The sequence below is a fragment of the Ictalurus punctatus genome, chromosome 25 (assembly GCF_001660625.3).
Source record: "Ictalurus punctatus breed USDA103 chromosome 25, Coco_2.0, whole genome shotgun sequence".
Classification (NCBI taxonomy): domain Eukaryota; kingdom Metazoa; phylum Chordata; class Actinopteri; order Siluriformes; family Ictaluridae; genus Ictalurus; species Ictalurus punctatus.
Genome location: NC_030440.2, coordinates 17,361,172 through 17,388,288, shown reverse-complemented (window position 1 = coordinate 17,388,288; position 27,117 = coordinate 17,361,172). Strand labels below are relative to the sequence as shown.

The following is a 27,117-nucleotide window of genomic DNA, read 5'->3' as shown; positions in this document are numbered from 1 at the left end:
TCCGTCTCTCTCTCTCTCAAAAAAAACACAACGCAGCTTGTCGTTTTACCAAGAAACCGGATTCGACATTCACAAAATCACCGAAACTGGAGACTCCTTCCATCGATGTTTCCATAAACCAAAAAAACCCACGAATAAATCGTCACCAAATCGACGATCACACACATTTTTTAAAAATCCCTTTATGTGGAGTGTCGTCCTGCGAACGGGCGGTTACTATAGAAACGTATAGATAACGTATCGGAACGAACGCGTTACTACAAACCCTGCGCTAAAGTCCGTAAAGCTGCGGTTCTGGAAAATTTAATCAACACCTCCTGACCAATCAGAATCCAGAATTCAGCAGCGCTGCGGAATAAAACAGGTTCGGAGCGTCGAGCATCGGCCTGTTAGACTTCCTTTAGGAGTGAGTTAAGGGTAAACAGATTTCTTGTTCACACACACACACACACACACACACACACACACACACACACACACACAAACTATACAGTAAACCAAGATTAGTGTGTAAAACACTGGATTTTTTTTTCTCTAATGCACTACGGACTTGAAGGCGTTTTAGTCGATATCCGACCTGACCCTTCATGGAAGACCGAAGACGTTCTCACAGACCGGGAGCAGTAACAAATGAACCCCGCGTCTTGTCCCATCAGGCTCCACAGAGCTCAGGACGCTGATGCGGTGATGACTCTAACGACACGCAGCTCTCTCTCAGCAGACAGCTGGACCTCCACGACACTGACCAAGCGGTCAGATGTTTCTCCACATCCTCTTCGCCCACTCCCAGAGGCTTTCCACCACCCTTCAACACATCCACAGCACGCCACTCGGGGAGTTAAAAGCATTCGTTTTATTTTCTCCTCGGGTTCAGAAGACAGGAAATGACGCAAGCTCGAAGTCGAATGCGTAAATCGAGGAACCTGCAGCGCTCGCGGACGGCCGGGGCCGCGGCGACGTGACTCACGAGTGCAAACAGTGTCGTAAAAAAACATCGTAATAGATTAGCACACCGGGGCCATGTGAGTGTGTGTGTGTGTGTGTGTATGTGTGTGTGTGTGTGTGTGTGTGTGTATGTGTGTGTGTGTGAGCCAGGAGATAAGAGCTGATAAACAAACACCTCAGACAGGATCAGGTCCGTTTGATGAGGAAATTACGTACGTCATATACGTACGCACGACTAGAACACCGGTCTGGGACGTCAGCGTCATGGTTGTTTTTGTTTTCTTCCTCCAGCTAGGCAGAGCTTTCTCCAGATAAACACCAAGGCAACTTATTCCTAAAAAAAAAACCCCAAACAAAACAATAAAGTTGGCCGAGTTTGAACACGACGAGCGTCACCATCAGATAAGTCTGAAAATCTACAAGCAGAAACATCTCATCCTCGTCGCCTCCTCGTCGTCCTCACGCGGTCTTCACCGACGGGAACCATGTTGATCCGACGTCCAACGTTAACGTCGTAAAGAATCGAGTGTAAAAGGTTTGTACGCTTTTTATTTCTTGTCGTAAAAAAAAACAAACAAAAAAAACAGGTTTATCTGATCGAATCAGAATTGCATTTTTTTACTGAACGCTCCTGATTACGGTGTTTAATGGCGTACACCGCGCTGCTTTCGAATTCGTTATGCTGCTTTCGTTTTCCCCGAAGGCGGCTCGGACGGTAGTGCGGGTTCATATTAACTCGCTCGTTATCGTTTCTATAGCAACGGCTCATTCGTCCAGACTCGTCCGGCGGACGTGGATGCGCCACGTAAGCTGATCAGAACGCGCGTGTACTCATCGATCGGTTGACGGTTCCTCGAGACGTTTATTTAAGGAGTCTCCGGCGTCAGAGGCAGAGATGGAAGTAAGTTTCTCCGACATTTTCAGGACAGAGGCGTTTACGCTCCTTTGCGCTTTCTCAGTAACATGACGAGCTGCGTTTGTTCGGTTTTCGTCTTAACGCCGAGAAGGAAAAAGTGAGGCTAGTGAGGGAACAACTCGTTCACAGCTGCTACAACGCACGTGAGAGCGAGAACTCGTTTTCACGGGCGATCGGCATCATTAAACGCGACGAGAAGCGGATAGAAAGTCCGATGTTCCTTTTGTTTTTCAATTAAATCGTCATCGTCGGCAAGCTGCTGTCGTTTTTAAAGGGATCAGAACGCGTCCCGACGTGCTGTGTTAGAAAAATAATCCGTGTCAGGGTGGGAACTCGAGCCGTCTGCAGGCGTTGCCGTGACAGCGGTGGCTCAGTGGGTAAGGTGTTGGTCTGCTGCTTGTGAGTTCAAACCCCAGCATTGCCAAGCTGCCATTGTTGGGCCCTTGAGCAAGGCTCTTAACGCTCAAGTGCTCAGATGTAGGAATGAGATAAAAGTCAGTCACTCTGGATAAGAGCGTCTGCCGAATACCGGTAACGTAACGCTGTAGGGTAAATTCAAGACCCTGAACCGCGAGTACTTACAGACATTTATCAATTTCCCGCGTTGTTTATTTCCCCCAACACAGCTCGCTTTTAGTCATCACCGACGCTATAAAGATGTCAAAAATAGCGTGAAAGCAGCATTAATTCTTTCGAACAAAAGCTTGAAATTTGCCAGAGCTGGAGCGTAAACATTTCAACCCGTTGCTGGATTTTCAGCTCGTGAAATGAACAACACTGAAAGCCTGAAATGGCAGAAAATCTCATTTCACTGATCCCAGTCATTACCGCCTCATTGTCGCAGGTGAAGTGGATTCATTAGAACGAAACCCCGGTTTTCTGGCCGTGCGCCGCGGTGCTAAATTGGACGCCGGAATGGGCCACGCGATGCAAAGCGATGGCGTTATTTTATCTGTAACCGAGCTGCCGAGGAGAGCGATTTAGGCGAGCGGGCTCGTTAGTTTATTTTGTAGCGCATGATATAATAGAGCCGAGTGTCTCGGGTTTAAAAATGGAAGGAGTTTATGCAGTAATTCACTCCATGATATCTTCAGCTTCTGAGAGGGCTCGTTTTAAGCGGCACGCGGGTAAACCACGTGGCCGGGTCACTGACCATTGGTCAGAGGTTGCCAGGAAGGGTCGATAAAACCGATCCGATTCCGTGAACCGTATTCCTGCTACACTTGTGCTGCTACATTACCCAAGAGCTTACAGTTTACAGTCCATGTTGTGTGTATCTATTGTCCTGGGCATTTATTATTTTGCACTCGTGTATACTGTTCCATGTTGCACCACGGTCCTGAAGAAATTTCGTTCCACATAGAGGGCTGACAATAAAAACCCACTTGACTGGATATGACGCAGAATTCATAGTTGACTCAGTGAATGCGAGCCGTCCGGTCCGTGAGGCAGTGCCGCAACCCCAAACCATAACATTTCCACCACCGTGCTTCACAGTTGGTATGAGGTGCTTCTCCTGAAAAACTGCCTCTGGTCCTGTAGTTAAATGTTTAGGTTTTAGAGACTTCTTTTTGCGTCAGACGGTCTGCTCTCGGGCTGAATGCGCAGGGACGGCCGGTCCTGGACTAATTGGCAGTCGTTTGAAATCCGCACCGTTTGCAGACGGTTTTCCTTACAGTGTTACGATGTATTTCAAATCATTTGGATATCTTTTTAAATCCCCCTGCCAGTCTCAAATCACAAGGAACAAAAACAGTCAAAACGACGCACGCAGAGATTTTCAAATACTGAGCGTGATATAAATGTGGACGTGCTTCGGTTCTTTTTATTCTTCTAAGGCAGGACTCTGGCGGTTTGTTCGGGAATGTCACCGATTTTATTTGATACTTTCCGATTACCGTTTCGAATCGTTCCCTGGCTCTGTAGAAAAGTCAGTATGTTCTGGTTTAGGGTGTGGGTGCCAGAGCTGTTTTCCCGACCCACTCTTAACGTGTTTCTGCCTGTTCATGTCTTCAGTAAGACTTAAAGCACACGTGTGTCGGGTTTTCAGTCGTCAACGAGGCTCGTTTAAATCATTTAACTGCAGCAGGTTAGAGGGACGCGAACTTTTGAGCTCCCGATCGAGACCCGGTGGTCATATTTAAGCTGTATGTTATAACCGTGTTTCTGTCGGTAAGCACGAATGAACGTAGAGTTTTGTCTGATTGTTGACTTTAATGCTGCAATCCATCGTGTTCAGAAACGGGGTTATTTTTTCTAAAACGTGTCCTGGAGCAAAACATGGACGCCAAGAGCAAGGACACGTCGGAGGTTGGGTTTCCGGGTTCCGCGTACAAATAGGTGCTTGTCGTAGGGGGCGTGGCTAGACAAGTTGACCACTAATAGGTCACATGACTAGGCTATAACTGTACGTAGGTGGGTTAGAACTCAATAACTTCTCTAAAACACCGGGAAACATCCGAGTATCTCCGACTTCTCTTCTGTCGCGCCGTTTTAAACCGGGTTTCGGTCGTGAGGCATCATCGAGTGAAAACAAAATAAACAAACAAACAAACAACGTAACACCTCAGCGGATTTAACGCCGACTTTGAGAATAAGTCGATTCAGACGGGATATCGTATAATTACCTGGAGTTATTTCTACAGGGTGAAATACAGTCAAGTCTTTCCAGACACGTGCACGAACAGTCCGTAGAAATGACCGACGCGATGGAGTCGGATGGAAAGAATTTCTCTCACCTCCACGTGTAAAAACGTGTAAAACTAATCCGGTCTGAATAGGGCTAAGGGCACGAGCTTACTTTACACACCCATGGCCGAGTGCATGGATCAGCCCTTTAACCGCCAGGCCGGATTAATAACTCACAGTGCGGAGGAGAAACAGGACGTCCTGAGAACATGCCTGAAAGACAGATGTGCGGAGGAGAAGCAGCCAGATCACACACCGAATCATGACGAATCAAATCCGCCGGTTTCCACGCTCTGAATCTCGCGCTCCTCCCATCCGATTCACGGTAAAGAAACGAACCTACTGCTAATGCAATAACGAACGCCGACTCACTGCTGCTCTACGACCGGGAAATAAAATGCGCACGCTTTAATAAAGTACCATTTTGGTTTCAAGATACCATTTTAATATTTTATACCTCGGTGATATTTTCCGGTAGAGGATGACTCATTTTCACCAAAATGATCATCTCAAGCTAATTTCTGGCCGTGCTTTACAATTTCACGTTAAAACTGAAAGGCCTGTTCTTCACACACACCGATTCTGGATGTTTAACTGCTGAATATTCTCATCCGAGGGGGTGAAACCGCAGCGCCGCTGAATCCTGGATTCTGATTGGTCAGGTGGTGTCGATGGGTTTTCTAGAACAGCAGCTCTGACAGTAGCGCAGTGCCAGGTTGCATGAATGTTTCTAGAACATCATGCTCGGAAGTGTTCGATTCACAACACGTGAATTTTCATATTGTAAAGAATGCTGGCACTTTTTATCCATTTACAGCTACATTTAATGTTGTGGAATGTTCGCAAGTTAGTTCCTGAGCTCACTTATGTTAGATTACGTCATTCCTTTGCCAGCCTCTCTCTGTTTTTCTCTTTATATTATATTATATATATATTTATTTATTTATCTGTGTGAATGAGCTGTTGCTATAGAAACAATAACGTGTTTGAACGAGCGCATTAATATGCTAATAGACACCTTTGGGCCAATCAGAAGAAGCCTGTGCATGAGCCACTGGCTCTGTTTGCGTCTGCTCTCTATGGATTTCTCTCCAGGCGTCGTAGGATTTGGGGTTTTCACGGTTCATGTGAGACCCGAGTCAGGACAGAAGAGTTCGGTCCAGTCCAGAGGTTTAGCGACGCTCCTGAGCAGCTCCATGTCTAAAGCTAATGCTGGGTCCCGCCACTGAGAGCTTTCCAGTTCACTCCAGAGCCATGCACTCAGGCCTCACACACACACACACACACACACTTCCCGTTCCATTAAACCCCGCCGCACATCAGCTGGCTTTCCAAGCTCATTGACCCTGTTTACAGACGACCATCAGTTCACGTCACGCCGCGGCTCTTAATGGAGATTGCCGCAGATTTCTCTTTTATAACCATCTCAGATCCTGAAGGTCAGGAATTTGCTAAGACGAGTTCAAACACGAGAAAGGGACCGTTCTTCTTCTTCTTCTTCTTTTCTTTTCGTTTCTTTTCTCCCCCAAACAACAGATATTTAAAAACAGCTGATTTTCTTACAAATATTTGAGGTTTTTCCAAAGTGCACTCTTATTTACAGAAATAAATAAATAAATAAATAACACAAGTTTCCATTACTAATAAAATATAAATAAAATCTTTGTTCATAATGACAGAATTAAATTAAATTTGACATTTTTTATTTATTTATTGCACAGCCAAGAAACCCCCAGGTGTTATTGTTTTATGTTTTATATATCGAGGTTGTAAAATGAAGATCATTTTCAGCATGAAATCCAACATTCTTTAACATTTTTAGGAAACTCCTCTGAAGAAATGAACAAGGAAAATATCAATGCAGCGAGATTTATTTTATTTCAAAGATTTTTTGAAAACATTCTGATTTGGGGGTGAATATAATAATTTTGTGGGCTTTTCTGCATGATATAATAAAAGCACATCCTGAGTCTTTAAGTAATTTATGTCTGACAGATGCTCTAAATGCTCTTTATTTATTCAGTATAATTAGTAAACTAGTTCTGTAAGCAGTTTTGTTTTTTTTTCCCCCCCGCCCAGAACACTGAATTTCCTGGCAGCTGATTGGTCTACAGACCCCACCGATGTACTGTTGAGATTCGAAGTGCTCCGACAGCGTCGATCGACTCTCTAGACTAATCCGGTGCCAGGAAATACCATGTCAAGAACCAGGAAGTGAGAAATAAACCGCATGTGCGTTTGTGTGCGTGTGAGAAGGCTGCGTTCGCTGGTTTTTAATCACAATTTATTCACAATGTTCCATTTTTTTTTAACTTTTATTTTAATGTTGATAAATTCTGGAGTGTAACGATTGAGACTCGGAATCAGTTTAATACACAGGGTGTCCCAGAAGTCTCCATATATAGGGGACTATGTTTACCAGGACCACGCCGGTCGTTCCTTCGTCAGTGGATGTTCCTGGACGTCCGCGTCTTCTCGGTCGGTCCTCGACACGTCCAGTCTCTCTGTATCTGTTAATAAGTTTGGCGACAGCGTCGTGTCTGATGTGTTCGCCACGCTTCCTGTTAAAGTCCGTCGCAGCCTTCATCGCAGATCCGGCCAGGAGAACGATTTCAATACGTTCTCCTCTTGTCAAAGGTGTTCTTCAAGGCTATCTGAAAAAAAACAACATAATATAAACCAAGTATAAAAACATTCTGGTAAAAAAAGTGTTGATTTCCCCTGTGTAAAGTGTAGTTTAGTTCTGTTCGTCACAGAGCGGAAATATGTTCTGAAACTGAGAGAAGCCTCTGCATGGCTGATGTTTTATACAAACTGAGCAAACGGCACTTTTTACAATCACTGCATCGTTATCATTAAAACGGTTTCATCGTGGAAGTTCGTAATCGTTTCGCATCTTCGATATTCCACTGAAAACTCTGTGTTTTATCGTAGAGAGCTCAGACTTCATCACTTCATACACTAACTGAACCCGATTACATCACACTTGATTTGGTAACGAAGAGGGGCATTTACTTTTCCACGCAGGGGCTGGTAGCGTTGGAAAACCGTTCACCGATTCAAATGAATGAAACGGTCATGTGACGCTGCATGTAAGCGCGGTGCTCAGAGGGTTACTGACCGACTCGGAGGACCAGCCGGAGAACAGCGGCGGCACTCGCCGCCTCCTCAGCGACCTCGGCTGATTACTCGCCACGACACGCAATTATCTGGCTGCTGATGGAAAAGACACACGCACACACACACACACACACACACACACACACACACACACACACACACACACACACACACACACAGAGAGCACTCTGGTGGAAAGGATGGAAGAGTGCGAATGCAGTGACGAGCATTTAGCAGGAAAGCACAAGGAGCCGTCACTTTACATCTCGCCTAGGAAATGAGATGGAATTTATCGTCCCAGGATGCAACAGCAGTACACCTCATCCAGACGATTTCACTCTCCACTTCCACGTCATGAAAAACTACAGCACCTCAAATAGTGTTTATTTATTTATTTAAGAAAATGTTTTAATACTGCTATGATGACTGGGAAATCGGTTCTTTAAACCTTTACACTTTACAAATAAAATGAACAGAATCATGTAAACAGTACTTCTCTTCCCGTTAAACATATAACGCTTCGGTATCATCCTTTCTGTTTTTATCGGCGTTTTCAGGAACCGCGCACGTCGTCGAGGCGGAACACGACTCCCGTCGATGAAACACGCGTCGGTCCGGAGAAGGGCGGAGGTGGACGGTCGTCTTCTCCGCGCCGCACGTGATGACGCACGCCAGGAAAGGCGATGTCCGGTTATAAGACGTTTACGTTATGAGGCTCCATCAACTGTTAACATAGCAATAATTAGAATAAATCTATACAAAAAAAAAACAAAAAAAAAAATCTTACAGTGCAAATTAAAGTTTGAATCCGACTGAGAACGACAAAAAGAAAGAAAAAATAAAAAAAAAAAAAGAAAAGAAAGTTAACATTCACATTAAAAGACATCTGATTACTGTGGAATATTGAACAAGGTGAAGAGTAAACAACGGTCGTGGAGCTTAAAAGCTGACGAAAGCATTCGAATATAAACTTCATACATTTTAATTATGTACCGATTGATTCTTTTTTTTTTTGTGGTGTATGTAAAGTTACATTTTTGCCAGTTTTTTTTTTTTTTTTTTTTTTTTTAAATCTGTTAGCTTGCCTTTAAAACTATAAAACAACGTGTTTACGGTTTTGAGATCGAAAAAAAACCCCAAATAAATAAATCTCAACACCAACAGCGCCACCAAGAGGTCCAGTCCTGCTTTGTTTTCTATTTTGTTGTTTTGTTTTTTTTACTAACATGCATGCATTAAAATATAATCCTCCAATCAGGAAGGAAGCTGTTGACGAAAATACTTTCGACTCTTGCGGTGATCTTGACCCTGCTGGATCAAATCCAAACATCTAATCCAAAGAATCCAATCTGCAGGTTACAGCGACAATTCTATATAAATCCTACGAAAACACTCCACGCGACACACGCAAGAACCTGAAAACGTGACTCTCTCACACCACCTAGTGGAAGAGGCATGCAAATACAAATCTTATGTAAATTTAGGTAAATTCGGCCGTAGATGAATAGCATCGGGACTCGCGGGGAAAAGAAAACGTTCTGGGCATTCCGCCAAATCACACATCCGTCACGTTCACGTCCGTGAAAAATCAAGACATGTTACAGTGTGATGTTAGCACAGCGTAACTAGCTAGAACGTCGCTTAAATAGTTACGCTAAGCATCGATGTTTTACCAGCATGGTAGAAAATACAATTATTTATTCGTTTGACTGCTTTAAAAAGTGTCTACTTTTCTCCTTTGGCCTAATTTACATAAAATCTGCAGTTTTTGATATTTGACCTTTGGCAATAATTTTTTCTTTTAAATCTCAAAATCGTAACCCGTCACTCCGAATGAAACATTTTTTGTTTTTTGTTTTTTTTTTTTAAGTCAAATCTTACCCCGGGCAAGCTCAAACCAAACACGGTGAAAATTTTGTTATACACCACACAGCTGGGGGGGGGGGGTGTGACGTGTACATCATTCAAATTTAGGAAATTCATACTCGAACGTTTTTTTTTTTTTCTTTCTCAGCGTTCAAGTTCCACAGAATAGAGCAGGAGCTCTTGTGTAAAACCTTCCTGTACGAGTAAAAGGAGAAGCACGACTCGTTATCGTTAACTCACTCAGGCACGCGGTCTCTAGGGTTTCTATAATGTACAAACCTGAATTGATCAAGTTTTTGGGGCTTTTAGGGTTCTACGTGATTCCTTCGTTAAGTGGCTGGTAGCCAGAAATGATTCAAACGATTCATACGACTCAAATGATTCATACGACTCAAACGATTCTTAGAACAGAATCGATAATCTCCATTCACTGCTGAATATTACATTTTTCTCTAGAGTTGCTTGCGAACTTTTCGAGCTCAGAACAGCCCTGTGTGTGTACTTACTGCAGTATCGGGTCATTAACACACCTGATTGGGGGGTGTGTGTGTGTGTGTGTGTGTGTTTGGGGGGGGTGTCTCAGATTGATGAGAGAAAGCCCAGCACTGAGAGCCAGGATTATCGGCTGAGTAAAGCCCTTCCTCTGAGCAGGCACTCCGGTTTTTTGTCCCGCAATCTCCCCGATTTCTAGAAGGAAACTCAGATATCTACTTCCTGTGCTGATCCGTTTCCTCAGTCAGAATAACTCCAAACCCGAATAACTCACACACACTCACACGCACACACTGAGCCTGAGCTAGATCTCTGATTCCATGAACACAAACGCAAAAGGAGGAAATGATGAACGCTTTGTTTTTGTGGGGTTTTTTTTTTTTGTTGTTGTTGTTTTTTTAAAACTGAAATATAGATTGTAGCGAGTGAAACGATCACTTTTCACCACAAGAGGGCACTAAGGCAACACGACGACGGCAGGCTAGGGCACCACAAAGCACGCGGAAGATAAACAGCATCAGGCTGAAATTAAATGTACAAAATAATAATAATAATAATAATAATAATAATAATAATAATAATAGTAATAATAATACACCTAAATTATGAGCATCTGTCTGGAAAATAAACATTAACGTTCTACTGTACGGATATTTATTTATAATACAAACGGAATAAATTAGTTGTCCCAACAAAAAAAAAACAAAAATAAAAAAAGTAAAGAGAAAACACCCCCCCCCCCCCCCTTTCTTCGAGTTTTCAGCGTTCGTACCACAGACCTGCGATTGCTTTTTACGGAAAATAAGAATCCGACACGGTGAGATTTCATTATTATTATTATTACAGTCCGGTGAAGCTGACGCATTGAGATCATCAGTCTATTGCTTTTGCGTTTGCGGGAGAGAAAAAAAAAGAAAGAAAACAAAATGCCGTCGATGAGTCTGTACTATCAGATCATCTATAATAATAATAATAATAATAATAATAATAATAAAAAAGAAGGGGGAAAAAAAGACGTGGCTTCCTTCCTTGGTTTGTTTGTTGTTGTTTTGTTTGATTGTACTGCTGCGTTGTAGATTCACACCACCAGCCTCACTAATTAGAGAGAAAGGAAAGCAAGAAAAACGCACACCAACTCCGAATAGCACAGTGACCCAGCGAAATTTCACAAACATGGCTCTTGAAGCTCAAAAAAAAAAAAAAAAAAAAAAAAAAAAAAAAAAAAAAAAAAAAAAAAAAAAAGATGTGTCGGGTTCCCCCTGGATGTGAGGAGTAGTGTAGTCGTGATGCACGTGACGGAAGCGACGGACTCATCCCTGCAGGTTGGCGCTCTGAGAAACCTCCGAAGGGAATGACAGAAGTACGAATCGGTCCTCTTGTTAAACATGACGAGAGGGCTGGAGAAGAGCTGATGGTTCCTGCGCCGTATTTCTGACTCGCTTCCAGGAAGTGTTGGCGTGTTGATTGCTGCTCGCGTTGGTCCCGGGTGGAGCTGGATGACGGAGCAGCTGCTCCGGCGGTGCTCTCAGTTCAGGTCGATGGTGTTGAAGACCCACTCTGTGAACTTCTTCAGCTTGGCCGCCGAGTTCTGAGACTCCTCCTGGAGCCTCTGGTTGTCCTCCCAAAGCCGCTTGATCTGAGCCTGAAGCTTCAGCTTCTCCTCTCGCTCCTGCACGGACGGAACATCAGACATCACAAACGTCTCTGGATCTCAAACCTTACTTGTTTTTGTTAAAAATAACAAGTCAAAATAAGCACGGCGAGAATATTTATTTACTTCTTACTTACGTCTTCATTTACTTACTTATTTACTTTATTTCAGATTTTCAGCTATATACTTGTTTTCCCATTTTACTTCATCTACTTTTTAAAATTCTTACCTTCTTATTTAATTACATTGTTATTTATTTACTTACATGATTACTTATTTATTTCCATACATCTTTGTTTAAGTATTTATTTACACTCTTGCTTACTTTCACCCTTATTTAGGTATTTACTTACATTCTGTATTTACAAACATTTATTTACTTATTTACATGTATTCTTTAGGTTTTTTTCAAATTTACGTTCTACTTAGTTATTTACTTGTTTACCCATTTGTTTAACTTCTTGTTTACTTTCATTCTTATTTAGTTAATTATTTTTGCATTTCCTTATGTTCTTTCATTACATTCAATCGTAACATTTTTATTGAGTTATTTCCTTCTTTATGTGTTTGTTCTTATTTAGTTATTTACTTATGTATTTACTAACATTTTTATCGGGTTATTTACTTGTTTACGTATTTACTGACATTGTGTTATTGTTAGCTTGGTATTTATTTCCATCCAAGGCCCTGACTACTGTACCCTCCCTCAGCTAGTTTCTCCCTCCCCACGGGTTACGGACAGAACCAGACAGAACTTTATTGAGGTTCTAATGTTCACCGTACAGGAGGTACTGTTTTCCAGCATGTTCTAGAATCGACCCGGTGTGATGCAGGTACCTTCTTCAAGTCTTCCTGCAGCATCTTCACCAACGCCTCGAGCTGAGACACTTTCCCCGCAAAACCCACAGGAATATCACTGCAGGAGAGAAAGAGAGAGGAGAGGGAGAGAACGAGAGAGAGCGCAAGAGGAATGTGAGAGAGAGCAAGAGGAGAGAATGAGAGAGAGAGAGACAGTGAGAGAGAGTGCAAGAGAGAGGAGAGACCGTGAGACAGCGAGAGAGAGTGCGAGAGAGAGGAGAGAGAGAGAGAGAGAGAGAGGAGAGACCGTGAGACAGCAAGAGAGAGCGCAAGAGAGAGAGAGAGAGAGACCGTGAGACAGTGAGAGAGTGAGAGAGAGAGAAAGAGAGAGGAGAGAGAGAGCAAGAGAGAGGAGAGAGAGAGGAGAGAGAAAGACCGTGAGACAGCGAGAGAGAGGAGAGGGGGAGAGAGAGAGAAAGACCGTGAGACAGCGAGAGAGAGGAGAGGGGGAGAGAGAGAGAAAGACCGTGAGAGAGCGAGAGAGAGAGCGAGGAGAGAGAAAGACCGTGAGAGAGCGCAAGAGAGAGAGGAGAGAGAGAGAGAGAGAGAGAAGACCGTGAGAGAGCGAGAGAGAGCGCAAGAGAGAGGAGAGGGAGAGAGAGAGAGCGTGAGAGAGCGCAAGAGAGAGGAGAGGGAGGGAGAGAGAGGAGAGAGAGGAGAGAGAGAGAGAGAGAGAGAGAGAGAGAGGAGAGAGAGAAAGACCGTGAGAGAGCGAGAGACAGCACAAGAGCGAGAGAGAGAGCGAGAGAGCTTTAGTGCGTCAGTATTCACACACAGTCCGTACAGTAGAGCGGTAGTAAAGATGATGGTCACCTGGGAGAGAGTCGGGAGTGGGGTACGGGCTGCAGCTCCATCTGCTGGGAGCTCACTGCACTCTCACCACGGTGACTGAGGTCCTGAGAACTGAACATGAAACTCCTCTGGACTGAGACGAGGAGTGTGACCGTGACGGTAAGAGACGAGGGGAGGAGAGATGAGAATGTGAGACAGGGTCAGTCCTGTTGTGTGGAAAGCAGTAAGCATTCTAAACCCCGTGTGCGTCACCCAGAGCCGTGCGCTCCAACCCTCCTCCCAACTCTAATACCATCACTCCTTTCAAAAACGCCTGTCGCATCAATTAACCTTCAGCCTGCACTCATATTTGGTGGCCCGAGTGTTGCTGCTGTTCAGGTTCGCTGACAATAATGCATCGGTGTTTCTATAGTAACAGTTCATTCACGGGGGTAGGGATCTCACACACACACACACACACACACACACACACACACACACACACACACACACACACACCCCTCACTGGAAACTGGATTTAAAGGACAGTATATATGCACACCAGGTACAGATTGTCTGTAATCAGTGGTGTTTATGTGGGAGGACCGGAGCGCAGGGCGGCGAGTGAGACGAGGTGGAAAGAGAGAGAGAGGAAAAAGAAGGGTAGCTCACTGCGTGGGGGTCTCCCCTCACCCTCGAAAGCGTTGGCGGCGTCCACCAGGTGGCTCCAGTCCAGGCCGCTGTCCGTGTCGGGTAGGGGCAGGAGGCCCAGCTCTGGAGACGGCAGCCTCTGGCGCTCGTGCAGGTCTGCTAGAGAGGTGTCAGACGCGGAGAGGTCACCTGACCCACGGCCAATGAGAAAACATCACACGGTGCGTGTCAGCTGACTGAGTCGGAGTCTGGCTATTACACTGATAACACACTAGGACTGTGACCTGCTGCCGGACTTGTCCTGATCGGGTCCGAGATCGTGACCGATACGTGCACGTCATGATAACGTCACGTGTTAGGGACATCATTCTGCCTTCAGTAGACAAACTATAAAAGCCACCTGACTTGACTAGACACTCTGTACCACATGAAGAGAAGAAGCGCATCCGATCTCGAGGTGAAGTTATTTACTTCGACAAGGAAGTGTCTAATGTCTTATTAAAGAAATATTTTAAAAAATAAATCAGTCCTGACAGTGTAGGCAGCCATGCCATGAAAAATAAATAAATACATAAATAAAATAAATCGCTGCTAAATAATAAAAACTTTTTTTTTTTAAAGAATGAATGAATGAATGCACAAATGAACGGAAAAAACCAGAATGACCGATTTGGAAAGAAAGGAAGAATAATAAAAGGCTACAGTGCCTCTAAAGATTTTATTAAAAGCAACAAGAACGGAGTGGGATAAACACGAATCCTCTTCAAAATGTAACCATAGCAACAATCATACACACGTTACATAACCGTGTTACAACGTTGTAATAGACTAATCATATTATTTCTTTTTAGTTTTATTCACTTAGTCGCTCCTTTGTGGGTAATCGGTCTTACACAAAACCATTTCCCTCAGAGATCAATAAACACTCTCTATCCATTTATCCATCCATCTATCAACAGATCTCGCCATCTGTCTATCCTTCCATCCATCTAAATATCCATCTATCCATTGAGATCCACATCTATCCATCAGTCTAAATATTCATCTATCCATCAATCTCATCTGTCTATCCTTCCATCCATACATCTAAACAGACATCCATTGATCTTGCCATCTGTCTATCCATCCATCCATTTAAATATCCATCCATGTCTCCATCAGTATCCAACCATCCATCAAACTCTCAATGTGTCTGTCCATCCATCCATCCAACCGTCCACTGATCCACCCATCTGAAGGAATGGGAGAAAACTGACCCCAATAAAATGATGAACGAGCTATGAGGAAATTATACGGCCTCATACGTAATAAATACACAGATATTTATTTAAATAAATAATAATAAATCAATGACAAAATATAATATTTTTGCCTCATCTGTTTAACTGGCTTCTCTTGATCTACTTTTAGAACTTGTGTAAAAATCTGATGATGTTTTCGGTCGTATTTACGCAGAAACGTAGAAAACTCTAGTAAGCACCAACGTAAGAAGGCGACTGTAAGAAGCTTCTTTCATAAAACTTTCGATTTCCTGTCAGATTTTTTGGCTCGGTTTCTTGGTCAGTACTGTACAGTAGCAGGATATGATGCAATAATGCTGGAACTTCACCTGTACCTTCTGTGACCGTGGCAGCACCATACCCACGAGCTACTCACCATGCATCTTGATGCCCAGTTTGTAGGAGGGTCTGCGCAGGGGGGCCCCGCGGGTGGTGGGCGAGCGTGGCAGGGTGGAGCAGCTGAACAGCACGTCGCTGGCGAGCGCCTGCTCCAGCACCGCATCTCCGAGTGACGGCAAGCGCTGGCCTCGATAGATACTCTCGTCGGAGAGGGTGCGCTGCAGCGAGCGCCGGCCTGAACCGCTCGCACCCGAGCACGACGGCTGCAGAGACTAAGAGCATGCACAGAGAGTTGCAGAATAAATCGTAACTCTGACCAATCGGAAATGAGAATTCAACAGTTCTGTTGGATAAAGCTGCAATATTAGAAGCTGTTGTGATCCTTAATGAGAGTGTTGGTCTGCTCTTCAGCCAGTGTGCGTGTGTGTGTGTGTGTGTGTGTGTACCTTGCCATCATGATGGATGGCAGGAGGGCTGTCCAGGGTGATGAGTTTCTTCAGATCCTCCTCCACAGTGGATTTGCCCAGCGGCTGAGGAGAGTGCAGGTCTCTGAGAGAGGGCCGAGTTTGAGACGGCCCACTTTCCACTCCCTCGCCCTGAGGCCTCCTGGGAACGGGAATAAAATCGAATCAAATCGAACACTTTTCAGACAGCAGTCTTACATACCAGACTCTAAAATAGCTGGAACGACGAAACCACTAAAATTAGGATTAAAAAAAACAGAAAACTCTAATTCTGTGCACAGTGTGTGCGAGATGTTTGCTTCATTCACCATTTCATGACTAGGATGGACACCTGTATTATAAACTCTGCGTTTTAACGTTGAGCGTGTTACTCTGACGAGTGGTCATACTCATGTTTGTCCACAAGGGGGCGATCAAGCACTAAACAACTAAATAGAAGCAAAGTATATTTTTGTTTACTGTGATTTTGGATTGATCAAATTCTTAGCATTATAAGAGATAATTAATGATAGATTAAGCTTCAAGTCAATTATACAGCAGTACTGGAACTCAATTTGGCTGGTTAAAATGAAAAAGTTGCAGGTGTTACAGTGCTTCCTGACTCTCACTTTCGAGTGTCTCCGAAGTCCACGGAGTTGATGGTGCTCCCCGGCTTCCTCCAGCCGATCAGGTACTTGCTGGTGGCCCCCTGGCGAGGGTAGAAGCTCTTGGGTCCCGGAGACACCGAGCTCTGAGAGGAGGAGGAGGGCGAGGTGGTGGAGGGAGACTCGTCTCGGGGAGAGTTGTGACTGGAGCTGAGCACGCCGGGGCTGCCAGAGTGACGTGAGCTGTGAGGGATTTAAAAAAAAAAAAAAAAAAAAAAAAAAAAACACGCAGGTTTAAAAGCTGCGCTCCTTCTTCGACCTGAAGAGAGCACATCTGTCTAAGTTGAAAAGCACTGTGTATACGAGTGAACACCTGGAGTGTGAGGCCATGTCGCTGAGGCTGTACGAGCTGCTGTCGCGCATTAGGAGATGTGTAGGGGGACTGCGTGTGGTCGGAGCCTCAGCAGGAGCGACAGGTGACTCCGCGGCCGGAGGTGACCGCTCCAGCACGCGCCGGCCTCCCTCGGATGGCCCGTGCCACGGTGACGCGACCCTCTCTCGGGGCGCCGAGGTGCCCACAGTGAGCAACGAGCCAGCGCTGCCGTGATGGGGCGCGTAGGAAGTGGCGTCGATGCCGCTGTCGGCCGAGGAGCCCTGCAGGTATCCGCCTCCGCCCAGACCGTTGGGCTCGGACTCGCCGACGTCCCCCGGACCCCCAGCTCCCAGATCGTACCACTTGTCATCGCTGTGAGCGCCGCTGGAGGCTGTACTGGAGAGGGTGTTACTGCTCGAGTGGGAGTACGGGCCCTCGGACTGCGCGGGGACGAGAAGAAAAAAATTGAAATATTTACGCAGTGTCACAAATCCATCCCTTTAACTCGTTTCTAGGAGATAATTTGCTCATTAAATGTAACTGTAAATGGATTCCTGTGGTACAATCGGAATAAAACACTTCAGAAAACACTGCTATACACACACACAAACCATCGTTGATTATTTTCCAAGTGTACCATGACTGTGTGTGTGACTGTGTATCTTCTTCCTCACACTGAACTGCTGGAGTTTTATTTGTCCAGCTAATAAAATCGTCACCATTACGACGTCCTTTGTTTGACGGACAGCCTGCGGGCATCCTCCTATTGCTCTAAAATGCTCACGGAGCTTTACCCAAGCTTTCGCCTGTCTCGACTCACCTGGCTGCTCTTCTTAGGCGACAGATGAATGACCTGATCCTGCCTTTGGATGCGTGGGCCACCCGAGTACGACGGTCCGGATTTACCGACCGGGGCGTCTAGAGAGACACGAAGCGACGGTTATTATTAATGCACGTAATTCACCAGCGCACTCAGACACAAAGAGATTAGACACAAAGCGGCTCTGAAAAAGACGACACAACAGCAGGCGATTTAAAACGACACACAGGAGAAACACTCCAGACTCATTATGCAAGGCAATATCATCACCCCCACACACACACACACACAGACACACACACAGCTTGGAGCTCACACTGTCGTTACGCCTCCATTACAAAACACAGTGCAAGAAATACATGTTCAGTACAGACTTCGGCGGGGCTGTGCGTGTTCTAGCTCTGCTTCGGCATGGCGATGTAAACGGAACCATCGTGTAATTTCCGAGGTGTTCGATAAGAGCGGGATAACTAAAATAGACAGTACTTCGTGAACGGTTCGGAGAAAAAGAACAAAGCTAAGAGGAACAGGAAGAAGAGAGAGAGAGAGAGAGAGAGAGAGAGAGAGAGAGAGAGAGAGATAGAGAGATAGAGAGAGAGAGAGAGAGAGAGAGAGAGAGATGCAGGCACAGATGCAGACGTGTCTCTGAATCTACACTCTCAACATTAATCATCTTTATTTAGAACATCCAAAGCACACTGCGGTGAAATGTCTCTATTCCCTCCTTAGATTGTACTACAGAAGGAATAAAACACTAGGTGGTGTGCTATTAACGGAAAATAATCAGCGACACGGCACAACACCGAGTTAGAATCCCTTACACGGTGGAGACAGAACGCTAGAGTTTGTTTATTTATTTATTTATTTATTTATTTATTTACAGACGCCCGAACACGAGGCGCTGATGCGTGTACCGCGCCGATCCATCGCGTCACGACTCTTGATGGCGGCGTACTTTTTAAATCCGTCGCGTTCTAGCGGCTCCAGTCGTGTCCTCTCCATCCTCGCTGTCTCACCTCTCCCGAGGTAGCTCGCCGCGTTACTGAGAAACTGCAGAAGCTCGTTTATTTCAAATAAACCATTATCCTTATCGATTGATCCTGTTAACGCCACGTCAGCGCCGACGGCCATTTTCATGGCAAGATCGAGGCCGTAAATCAACGATGACGTTCTACATCGCTCCAACACTCGCTTCTACTACACCTATTAAACGTCCTTCACGTTAATATTTGATCAGAACTCCGGGATTTTTCCCGATGAGGCATTCTGGAAGACTTCTGTGTACGTCTTTTCAGTCATTCTTGTTTTACAGGAATCACACGGTGGTGGTTCTTCCCCGTTCAGTAGGAACGCACGAGTCTCGAGTCTCGAGCGACGAATACGGCATCTTGTGTATACGGTCTGCGCATGTCTGGATCCTAAAGGGAAATGAGGGAGGTGTTTTATTAATAACGGGGTTGAGTAACGCTGGTCCTGTTCCATTTGCCACTTTTTTTTTTTCCTCTTTCTTTTGTTGAGATGTACGAGTTTATAATTGTTTGGAGATTTTGAGGATTCAGTTTTGATGGTTTCCTGAGCAGCCAGGTCTGCTTGTTTGTTCCCAGACAGCCCGATACGGCCTGGTATCCAACAGAACAGGGAGTTGAAATGTTGGTTCGGATGCTGGCGATGATGTCAGAAAACTTTACGTGACAGCCCCGACACCGGAGACTCGTTTTGGCTGCACAAGAATTGGAGAATTCGGTTAGCTGTGGTATGTATAGTATGAAAATAGTTCTAAAAAAATAAAAAATAAATAAATAAACAAATTGCATGAAAAACCCACCACCACATCAATACAGTACATTTTGTGCACACGAATACACACAGACATCCGAACCGACCTGAAGGACTGCGCTTTTCCCGTTTCCTGTATGTATATCCGCACAACCCTGCACGGCGTTATTTGAATGCTACAGACGGAGGCACTTCCTTTCCGTTCCCAACATTTCACTTCCTGCCTGCGTCCCTGCTCAGACGGTACTGCGTGAAAAGCACGGAGTACGAATACAACTGCGATCCCAATACGCTCCACATTGTCTAAACTGAACACTGTAATCGGCACTGGGGATAAATTTATAGATTTTTTTCTTCATTCTTTTTTTATCCGGTACCACTCTTTCATTTGCAAACCCATCATAAACAGCACTTTCACTGAGAGTTCTGGTTGAATGCATGCCTGGAGCGGGTCAGGACGTCTTCGCTGGCCTTTCGTGACCTGAGCCGGCGTCCACGGACATGCGAGAGGGGAATAATTCTAGGCTGAGGCGAGCCGTCCAGCGCTCAGGCCACGGCGTCTGCGGAGCGGCCGGGCCGCGTGTGTTCAGTGTGGGTCGCACCCTGTTATTACTGGCACATTCTGAGAGGGAAACAAGGATATCTGAGGACGTTAAAAGGGGTCAAAGCAAGAACGGAACCACAAAAGCCACCCACACTCTCAGAAAGACATGCTGACAGAGAGAGAGAGAGAGAGAGAGAGAGAGAGAGAGAGAGAGAGACACAGCGGGTGAGTGATGTAAGGCAAAAGCAAAAATGCCAGAATGGGAGGATTCCTGTCAAAAACCCAGGAGATGCGTCCGGGTCGTGATGTACAGGAACGAGAGAACGGGAAGAGGACGGCAGCGTCACTCACAGCAGAGTGCGACACTTTGTGCAAAGGAAAAAAGAAGAAAAGAGGCGTTACTACGGGAACACAAATGCCTGCTGACTAGCGGTGTAGCGACACGCAGCGCTCAGATTCGACGCGCTGGTCTCTCATTACACTGAGGGGGAAAAAAGGAGCATGAGGTCGGTCAGATCGAAGAGTCACTTTTAAGAGAGAGAAGAAAAAAACAAAACGTTTATCAAAACATTTCATTGCTTATTTAATGAAACAAGTTTCGAATTCCGCTAACGTTTCAATTACGCAGAGTTAACGCCATCGGTCACGTGATCCGAACACGTTATGAAATCTCATGAGGATGTCGGCGCTGACCTGAAGAAAGGAGCGGGGTATTAAATCGCGTGCGGTACACGATCGGAACGCCGCCGAGCCTGGGTTCGATCCTCGGCTCGGCTGAGAGCGCAGGCTTCGCTTTTATTCGGGGCTTTGAGGTGACACGGTCGAATCACGCTGGACGAACGAAAAAGGAAAAGCAGCGAACGTAACTCCATTCAGTTACTCACAGGGAACCGATATACACAGCTGAACCGTTCACGGGGCGTCTTCAGGCTCACGGTTACACACGGCTAAGCGTGGGGCTTTTCCCCATTCTGCCGTGATTCGCGCAGCTCTCTACGGCCCCGCGTGTGTTTTTGAACTGGGATTTGACCGTCCTTAAAGAAACGCAACGACTTTATCCTAATTACCTTCAGCGCGATACAGACGATAACGTCTAACGTTTCACTCGGGATAGCGTTGCAAAAAAATAATCCACACCCTCCGACCAATTAGAATAGAGAATTCAACAGCGCTGTGGTATAACGTGATCAGATTTATTATTATTATTATTATTATTATTATTATTATTATTATACAATATATCGCCCCAAAGCCAAAGTCCAGCTATTTTCTCCTCCTGCTTGACTCGGAAGAAAAACATGACCTGCTGTGTGTGTTTCGATGTGTCAGGGTGTGTGTGTGTGTGTGTGCGCGAGAGTGAGTGTATGAATGAGTGAGTGAGAACGAGAGATAACGAGTGCCTGGCGTACACATGCACTGTCAAACACAAGTACAGGGCAACAACAGGAGGCTCGTGTCAGGGCCAGCTGGAGAGAAGGCACACACAAACACCATGTCCGTGTCTCTGCGTGTGTGTGTGTGTGTCCTGGCTTCCACACACACACGCACACCTGTTCTGTGTAAAAGTAACGCACTGAGTCGAATCGAACTCTACAGCCGGAAGTGGAGTTTTGTTTTGTTTTGAAGGTCAGAAGATGCTTCGGTTCCACTTCAATTACTGCAATTAGTTTACGGAACAATGAGGAGCTGGTCGTCAAAAGCGCTGAACTGTGCTTGAGGAAATAATGCAGGCTCTCTGCTCGGAGACGCTCCATGGAGACCGATCGCTAGCATGCAATTTCCTTTTCAGATGGTGTTCCTGAGGAGTGGCACGAACGTCTCCACACACACACGGAGCTGAGGGAGGCTGACAAGCACTGTTCCAGCACCAACTAGTGGTGGGGCGATATTACTAAAACATCATATCATGATTCTCTAGAAGAGAAGACTTTTCTAAGATACACGATATACTGAGGGGGAAACAAGACCCCCTGCATGATAGTTTATTTACAGTCTATAAAAATATGATTAAAAAAATAATGTACATTTTTTTAAAATAAATCCCAGAATGCAATGCAGCTATAGGAACTCCGCTAGTTGGAGGTCTATGAGAGCCGACGCTCAGATGAGGAGGTGAGTGCTGGACTAAAGCGCCGCTGCAACACTCTCTAAAATCCTACAGCACACTATAATCAGAAAGTCGTTGAACGGCATTGTGGGTAATTCCTGACTGGCGAGCTGACCTGCTGCTGCGGCTCTCTCAGAGTCGTCCACTCGGGGCCAGCTGGGGGCGGATTTTCCGCTGGAGTCTCCCATCATCTGTCGCTCCGGCGGGAGAGGGGAGTGTCTGTTTGGCACAAATCTGAAACACACACACACACACACACACACGATGGAGCTCACACTAAGGTTTATAACAAAGCACGGGCGTATTTTCTGTGAATGAAAAGGCGACGGATATGCGAGGACCCAAAACACACGGGAGCGTGAGGGGAAAAGGGAGAAAAACAAACAGGGAGAGAAACAGGGAGGTGCTGGAGGTCAGAGAGCCTCTCACCCCTCAGGCATGGACTTCTGCCTCCAGTGGGCCGAGCTGCCCGAGCCGGTCTCACTGGAGCAGGACAGGTTGCTGGGGGAGCTGCGGGTGTGAGTGGGTCGAGCCATCGCCATGGAGGAAGCCAGCGCGTAGTTCTCCGAGCTGGGAGACATCCTGAGAAAGGAATAAAATAAAACACAGAGAGAAAGGGGAAGGAAAAAAAAGGAGGAGGAGGAGGAGGGGAGACAAACAAAGGGTATGTCAAAAAAGGACGCAACAAAAAAAAAAAAATTTTATAATAAAAACATCCAAAGCAGGGAGAACGCGAGCCGACGCCCAAGACAAGGATTCCGTCTGTGATCAAACAGACCTCTTGGGGTCGAGAGGTCGGCCGTCGCTGGAGACGCTGCGTGGGATGGCCGTCGCTCTCTCCGGTCTCTCGGCGGACAGCGTCTTGCCCATGCTGGCCCCGAGGCTGACGGCGCGGTTGGGAGTCCCGGTGTGACTCTGAGGCGAGGCAGAGAGGGACTGCTGCGGGCTGGAGGACGTGCGCTGCCACTTGTTGTTGTTGCTGCGGAACGGGAACTTGTACTCGAACGAACCGCTCTCATTGCTTCCCTTATACTCAGCCACTGGCATCCGGTACAGCTCCGAACAGCCCCTACACACACCCCCAGAAGAGCTATTTAGCTAGGTGACGTATGCAACATGCTCGATAGTGTGATGAATCAGAAAGGAAAGACAGTTTAGCCAGTGGAGTAACCAAACATGTAAAGGAATGAATAAATCACCGATAGGGCTGGGCTAGGAGACAAAAATATCACATCACCATACTTGAAATCATTTCTACGATGCACGCTGCACATCACGGAATATATATTACATAATTTAGCTAAAAAAAAACTCTATACGGCAGCAAAATAAACAAAAACTGTTATACTGAATTTGATGAAGCTTTTTTTTTTAAAAAAATGTCTACAAAAACAAACACGTATATATATATATTAAAGTACGTCACATACGGGAACCGCTCAGTAGCATTTTTATTAAATATATATATAAATAAATAAATAAAATAAATAAATAAACCACCACCACCATACCAACCATCTCAGAAAAGTGTGAGATTTATCATGATACTAATATTATATCAATATATCCCCAAGCCCTAATCACTGACATGATAGATTTTTTTTTTTTTACATAAATATCTTAAACTCCGTTAAAATCGTGGCAGCTGATGAATAAATGAATATCATTATAGGGAAAAAAAAAATTGTAGAATAATAAACAATTAAATAATTAATACAAAATGAAGGAGAAAGGGAAAAGTGTTGGGAGATATTGTTTTTAAAAATTATTTGATTGAATCAGGATAAGCAAGAATTATTTTGTATTATTAATAAAGATTATTAATATAATATAATAATGAATTTCATTTACAGCACCTTTTGTACTTCACAGAAAAAGAAAAACAAATAAAAAAAAACAGACTAGCAGGAAAAGTGTTGGGAGAAAAGATACATTTTAAATATGTAATTCAATAATTAAAGTGGGGGGGGGGGGGGGTTTGATCTTCAATCGCAAATCCAAAAAGTCTTCTAATAAATCATAAATGCTCACTACACAGAGCGTTAACAGAACGTAGCCTGAGTGGGGCGCTGTCTCGTCGTGGTGCGTACCTGCGGGGCGTGGCGTCCTCGTGAGGAGGTATGATGACCACCTTCACGGTGACCGAGGTGCGCAGGAGATCGATCATCTGCTCGTGCGAGAGCGTCGCCACGGCAACCTTGCAGATCTCCACCAGTCGGCTGCCCTGCCGCAGTCCGGCCTGCCAGGCGTAACCGTACGGCTCCACCTCGGCCACGATGCCCTCGTAGTTGACGTGGAAGCCCAGCTGGCCCAGCCCGTTTCTGCGTAGCGTCATCTCCGACGTCTCGCAGCCTTTGGTCAGAAACTGGAAGGAGCGAAACGCCAACACGGACCATGTTTACGTCGGTCATGTGAGGAACGTCGTGATCACACTTTGACTAGAACGTACACTGCAGTTTTACTGTGTAGGAATTAAAAATCAATCAATTATTCAAAATAAAATCCTACCAAGGACTTAAATCAAAATAAACACTGAATACAGAAAACGTATCATTGTTCAGTTATTCATTAATCCCTCCACCCTGATTACAGCCCCAGGTCCAGCCGAAGGCAAACAGCCCCGAAGTACGATGCTGCCACCACCGTGCTTCTCCATGGGGTTGTGTTCTTTTGGTATTATGCCCAAAAAGTTCTACTTTGGTCTCATCAGAACATAGCACATTATTCCACATGGTTCTGGAAAATGAATGCATTTTAAATTTATTTTTTGGTTAAAAGGCCTCCGTCTCGCCCCCCCTACCCCATAGCCCAGAGATATGAAGAATTCGGGACAGACTGCCATCACATGTAGGGAGCAACCAGTACTTTCCAGAAATGATTTCCCACAATTCTTTTAACGTCGCTGTAGGCCTCTCTGCAGCCTCCCGGACCAGTTTCCTCCTGATCTTCTCATCAGTTTTAGAAGGACGTCCTGTCAGTAGCGTCACCGTCGTGCCATATTTTCTCCACGTGTTAATTATTATCTTTACAGTGTTCTATGGTATATCCAATGCCTCGGAAATGTACCGTGACCCTCTCCCGACCGATATTTTTCACCAGCGAGTTCCCGTACCTGCTTTGTAAGCTCTTCGTGGCCCGTGGGGGTGATCAGTCACTGTAATTGATGACGGGTGTACACCAACTAGTATTTAACATGAGTTTGAATGTGACTGGTTGATTCTGAACACTACCACGTTCCCAGTTATTAAAGGGTGTGAACACTGATGCAAGCTGGGTATTGTACTTTTTATTTTTTTTTAATTCCCCTAAAATGATGCTTAGTGTTTTCCGCTTTAATCAAACAGGTGAAAATTTCTGTTTCGTTTCATTCTTATTTTTGACCAATCTAATACGCTTTTCTCTTTTATCTTTATTTATTCGTTTAATTTGTTTTCCCGGGTTTGTTACTAATCCGTTTAAACATGGTGATACGTATCGGGTATCGTAGAAATGTCTTAAAATATCGTGATATGATATTTGTGTCACATTTCCCAACTCTACTACAGATTACTGACACCCCCCCCCCCCCCCCCCCAAAAAAATCGTCATAAATCTCTATATAAAATCCAGATGTGTTATTTCTCCCGGTATCATTTTTAAACGGATTTTAAATAGGAATAATGACGATGGTGATGATATTCCGGTCGTCTCTGAAAGCCCGAGTTAAACCCTGAGGTTTCTCAGCGTGTGGAGAAGCAGCGACGGAAGAGCGCTGAACATTCGGTTCGCCGACTAGTTCCCATGGCAACAGCTCTTGCACTCGCAGAGTGACATCACGGGCAGGTGGCCAAAACAAAAGTACATTCCAGCCTCCGCATATTTCTGCAGGAGGACAGAGTCCTCGTTAACGTGAGCACAAAGGAGACTTGTACGGAATACGACGGGCCGACGCGGACCGATTCACCGCTCGCCTCGCTCAGAGGACGGGCTTTAAGCACCGTCTCGACGTCGCAACATATCGACGCGTGAGCAATTAGGTGTGTTTCAGGAGCGCAAAAACCCTTGACGAAGAAGCGCTACACACTCTCCGGGACTTTAATCCAGCTCGTAATATCAAGATTTCTCCAATAAGCTAATCGACTGCTTTGCTAAACCGGGTTTATGAAGTACATAAGGAGTGATGCCCTCCGTGTCGTGCGGTTATCATAAAATAATCAGTTACCACCATGAAGTGGATTATATTCCTAGAACAGCACGCCCCGAAGCGTTTTATTCCTCTTACGCCACAGCAATTTTCCAACACTAGCCACTATTTATTCCTTAGAGCCATGCCGATTTTAGTTCTGTGTATGGTTAGTTCCTATAGCGGCCATCAACAGTCGTTCCCTCACCAATCTATCTCGCCCCCCCCCTCTCTCTATACACACTCTAAGTTAATAAGACAAAAAACCACAACTTGTCAAACCGTAAAGTGTAAACTCTTCTGTCCTGAAGACTTTCCTGTAGTAGGAAACTTCAAATGAATAAGCTGTTGCTATAGAAACGATAACTAATGTAGAAGGAGAACATCAATACTGTTTAAATCTAATCGGCATTAACTGTAAGAGCGGAGATTTCAACTGCACTGTGGTGGTGTAAAAAATATTTTAAAAATTAATAAATAAAGGTTATAATAATAATAATAATAATAATAATAATAATAATAATAATAACAACAACATCCTGCTTATAAAACCATTTTTCCAAATCTTAAGTCTCGGTTTAGATTCTGCTTTTTAGTCGTCAAAACATTAACAAACGTCTGTGTGTGTAACTTTTTATTTGGCTGATTTTAATGTATCGTAATTTAATTTTATTATATTTCATTTCCGTCAGTCTAAACGCGCATTGTTG

General features: G+C 44.9%; 1 protein-coding gene across 7 annotated transcripts in view; it reads right to left on the bottom strand.

Annotated features, from left to right (window-relative positions):
* Positions 1 to 8,046: 8,046 nt before the first annotated feature.
* Positions 8,047 to 27,117, bottom strand: part of sipa1l1 (signal-induced proliferation-associated 1 like 1) — a 71,536-nt gene continuing 52,465 nt past the window's right edge. For 4 of the 7 annotated variants that reach the window (XM_053675650.1, XM_053675652.1, XM_053675651.1 and 1 more), the window contains 13 exons: positions 24,336 to 24,610; positions 23,024 to 23,314; positions 22,675 to 22,827; positions 22,361 to 22,479; positions 17,819 to 17,916; positions 16,999 to 17,438; positions 16,650 to 16,868; positions 16,024 to 16,183; positions 15,615 to 15,849; positions 13,980 to 14,147; positions 13,350 to 13,461; positions 12,516 to 12,594; positions 8,047 to 11,696 (listed from right to left, as the gene is read on the bottom strand). In XM_053675650.1, the coding sequence (XP_053531625.1) occupies positions 11,553 to 11,696; positions 12,516 to 12,594; positions 13,350 to 13,461; positions 13,980 to 14,147; positions 15,615 to 15,849; positions 16,024 to 16,183; positions 16,650 to 16,868; positions 16,999 to 17,438; positions 17,819 to 17,916; positions 22,361 to 22,479; positions 22,675 to 22,827; positions 23,024 to 23,314; positions 24,336 to 24,610 (2,493 nt within the window). In that variant the 3' untranslated portion in view covers positions 8,047 to 11,552. The remainder of the gene's footprint in view (positions 11,697 to 12,515; positions 12,595 to 13,349; positions 13,462 to 13,979; positions 14,148 to 15,614; positions 15,850 to 16,023; positions 16,184 to 16,649; positions 16,869 to 16,998; positions 17,439 to 17,818; positions 17,917 to 22,360; positions 22,480 to 22,674; positions 22,828 to 23,023; positions 23,315 to 24,335; positions 24,611 to 27,117) is intronic. The other 3 variants (XM_053675653.1, XM_053675654.1, XM_053675655.1) reach the window with 3 other exon arrangements.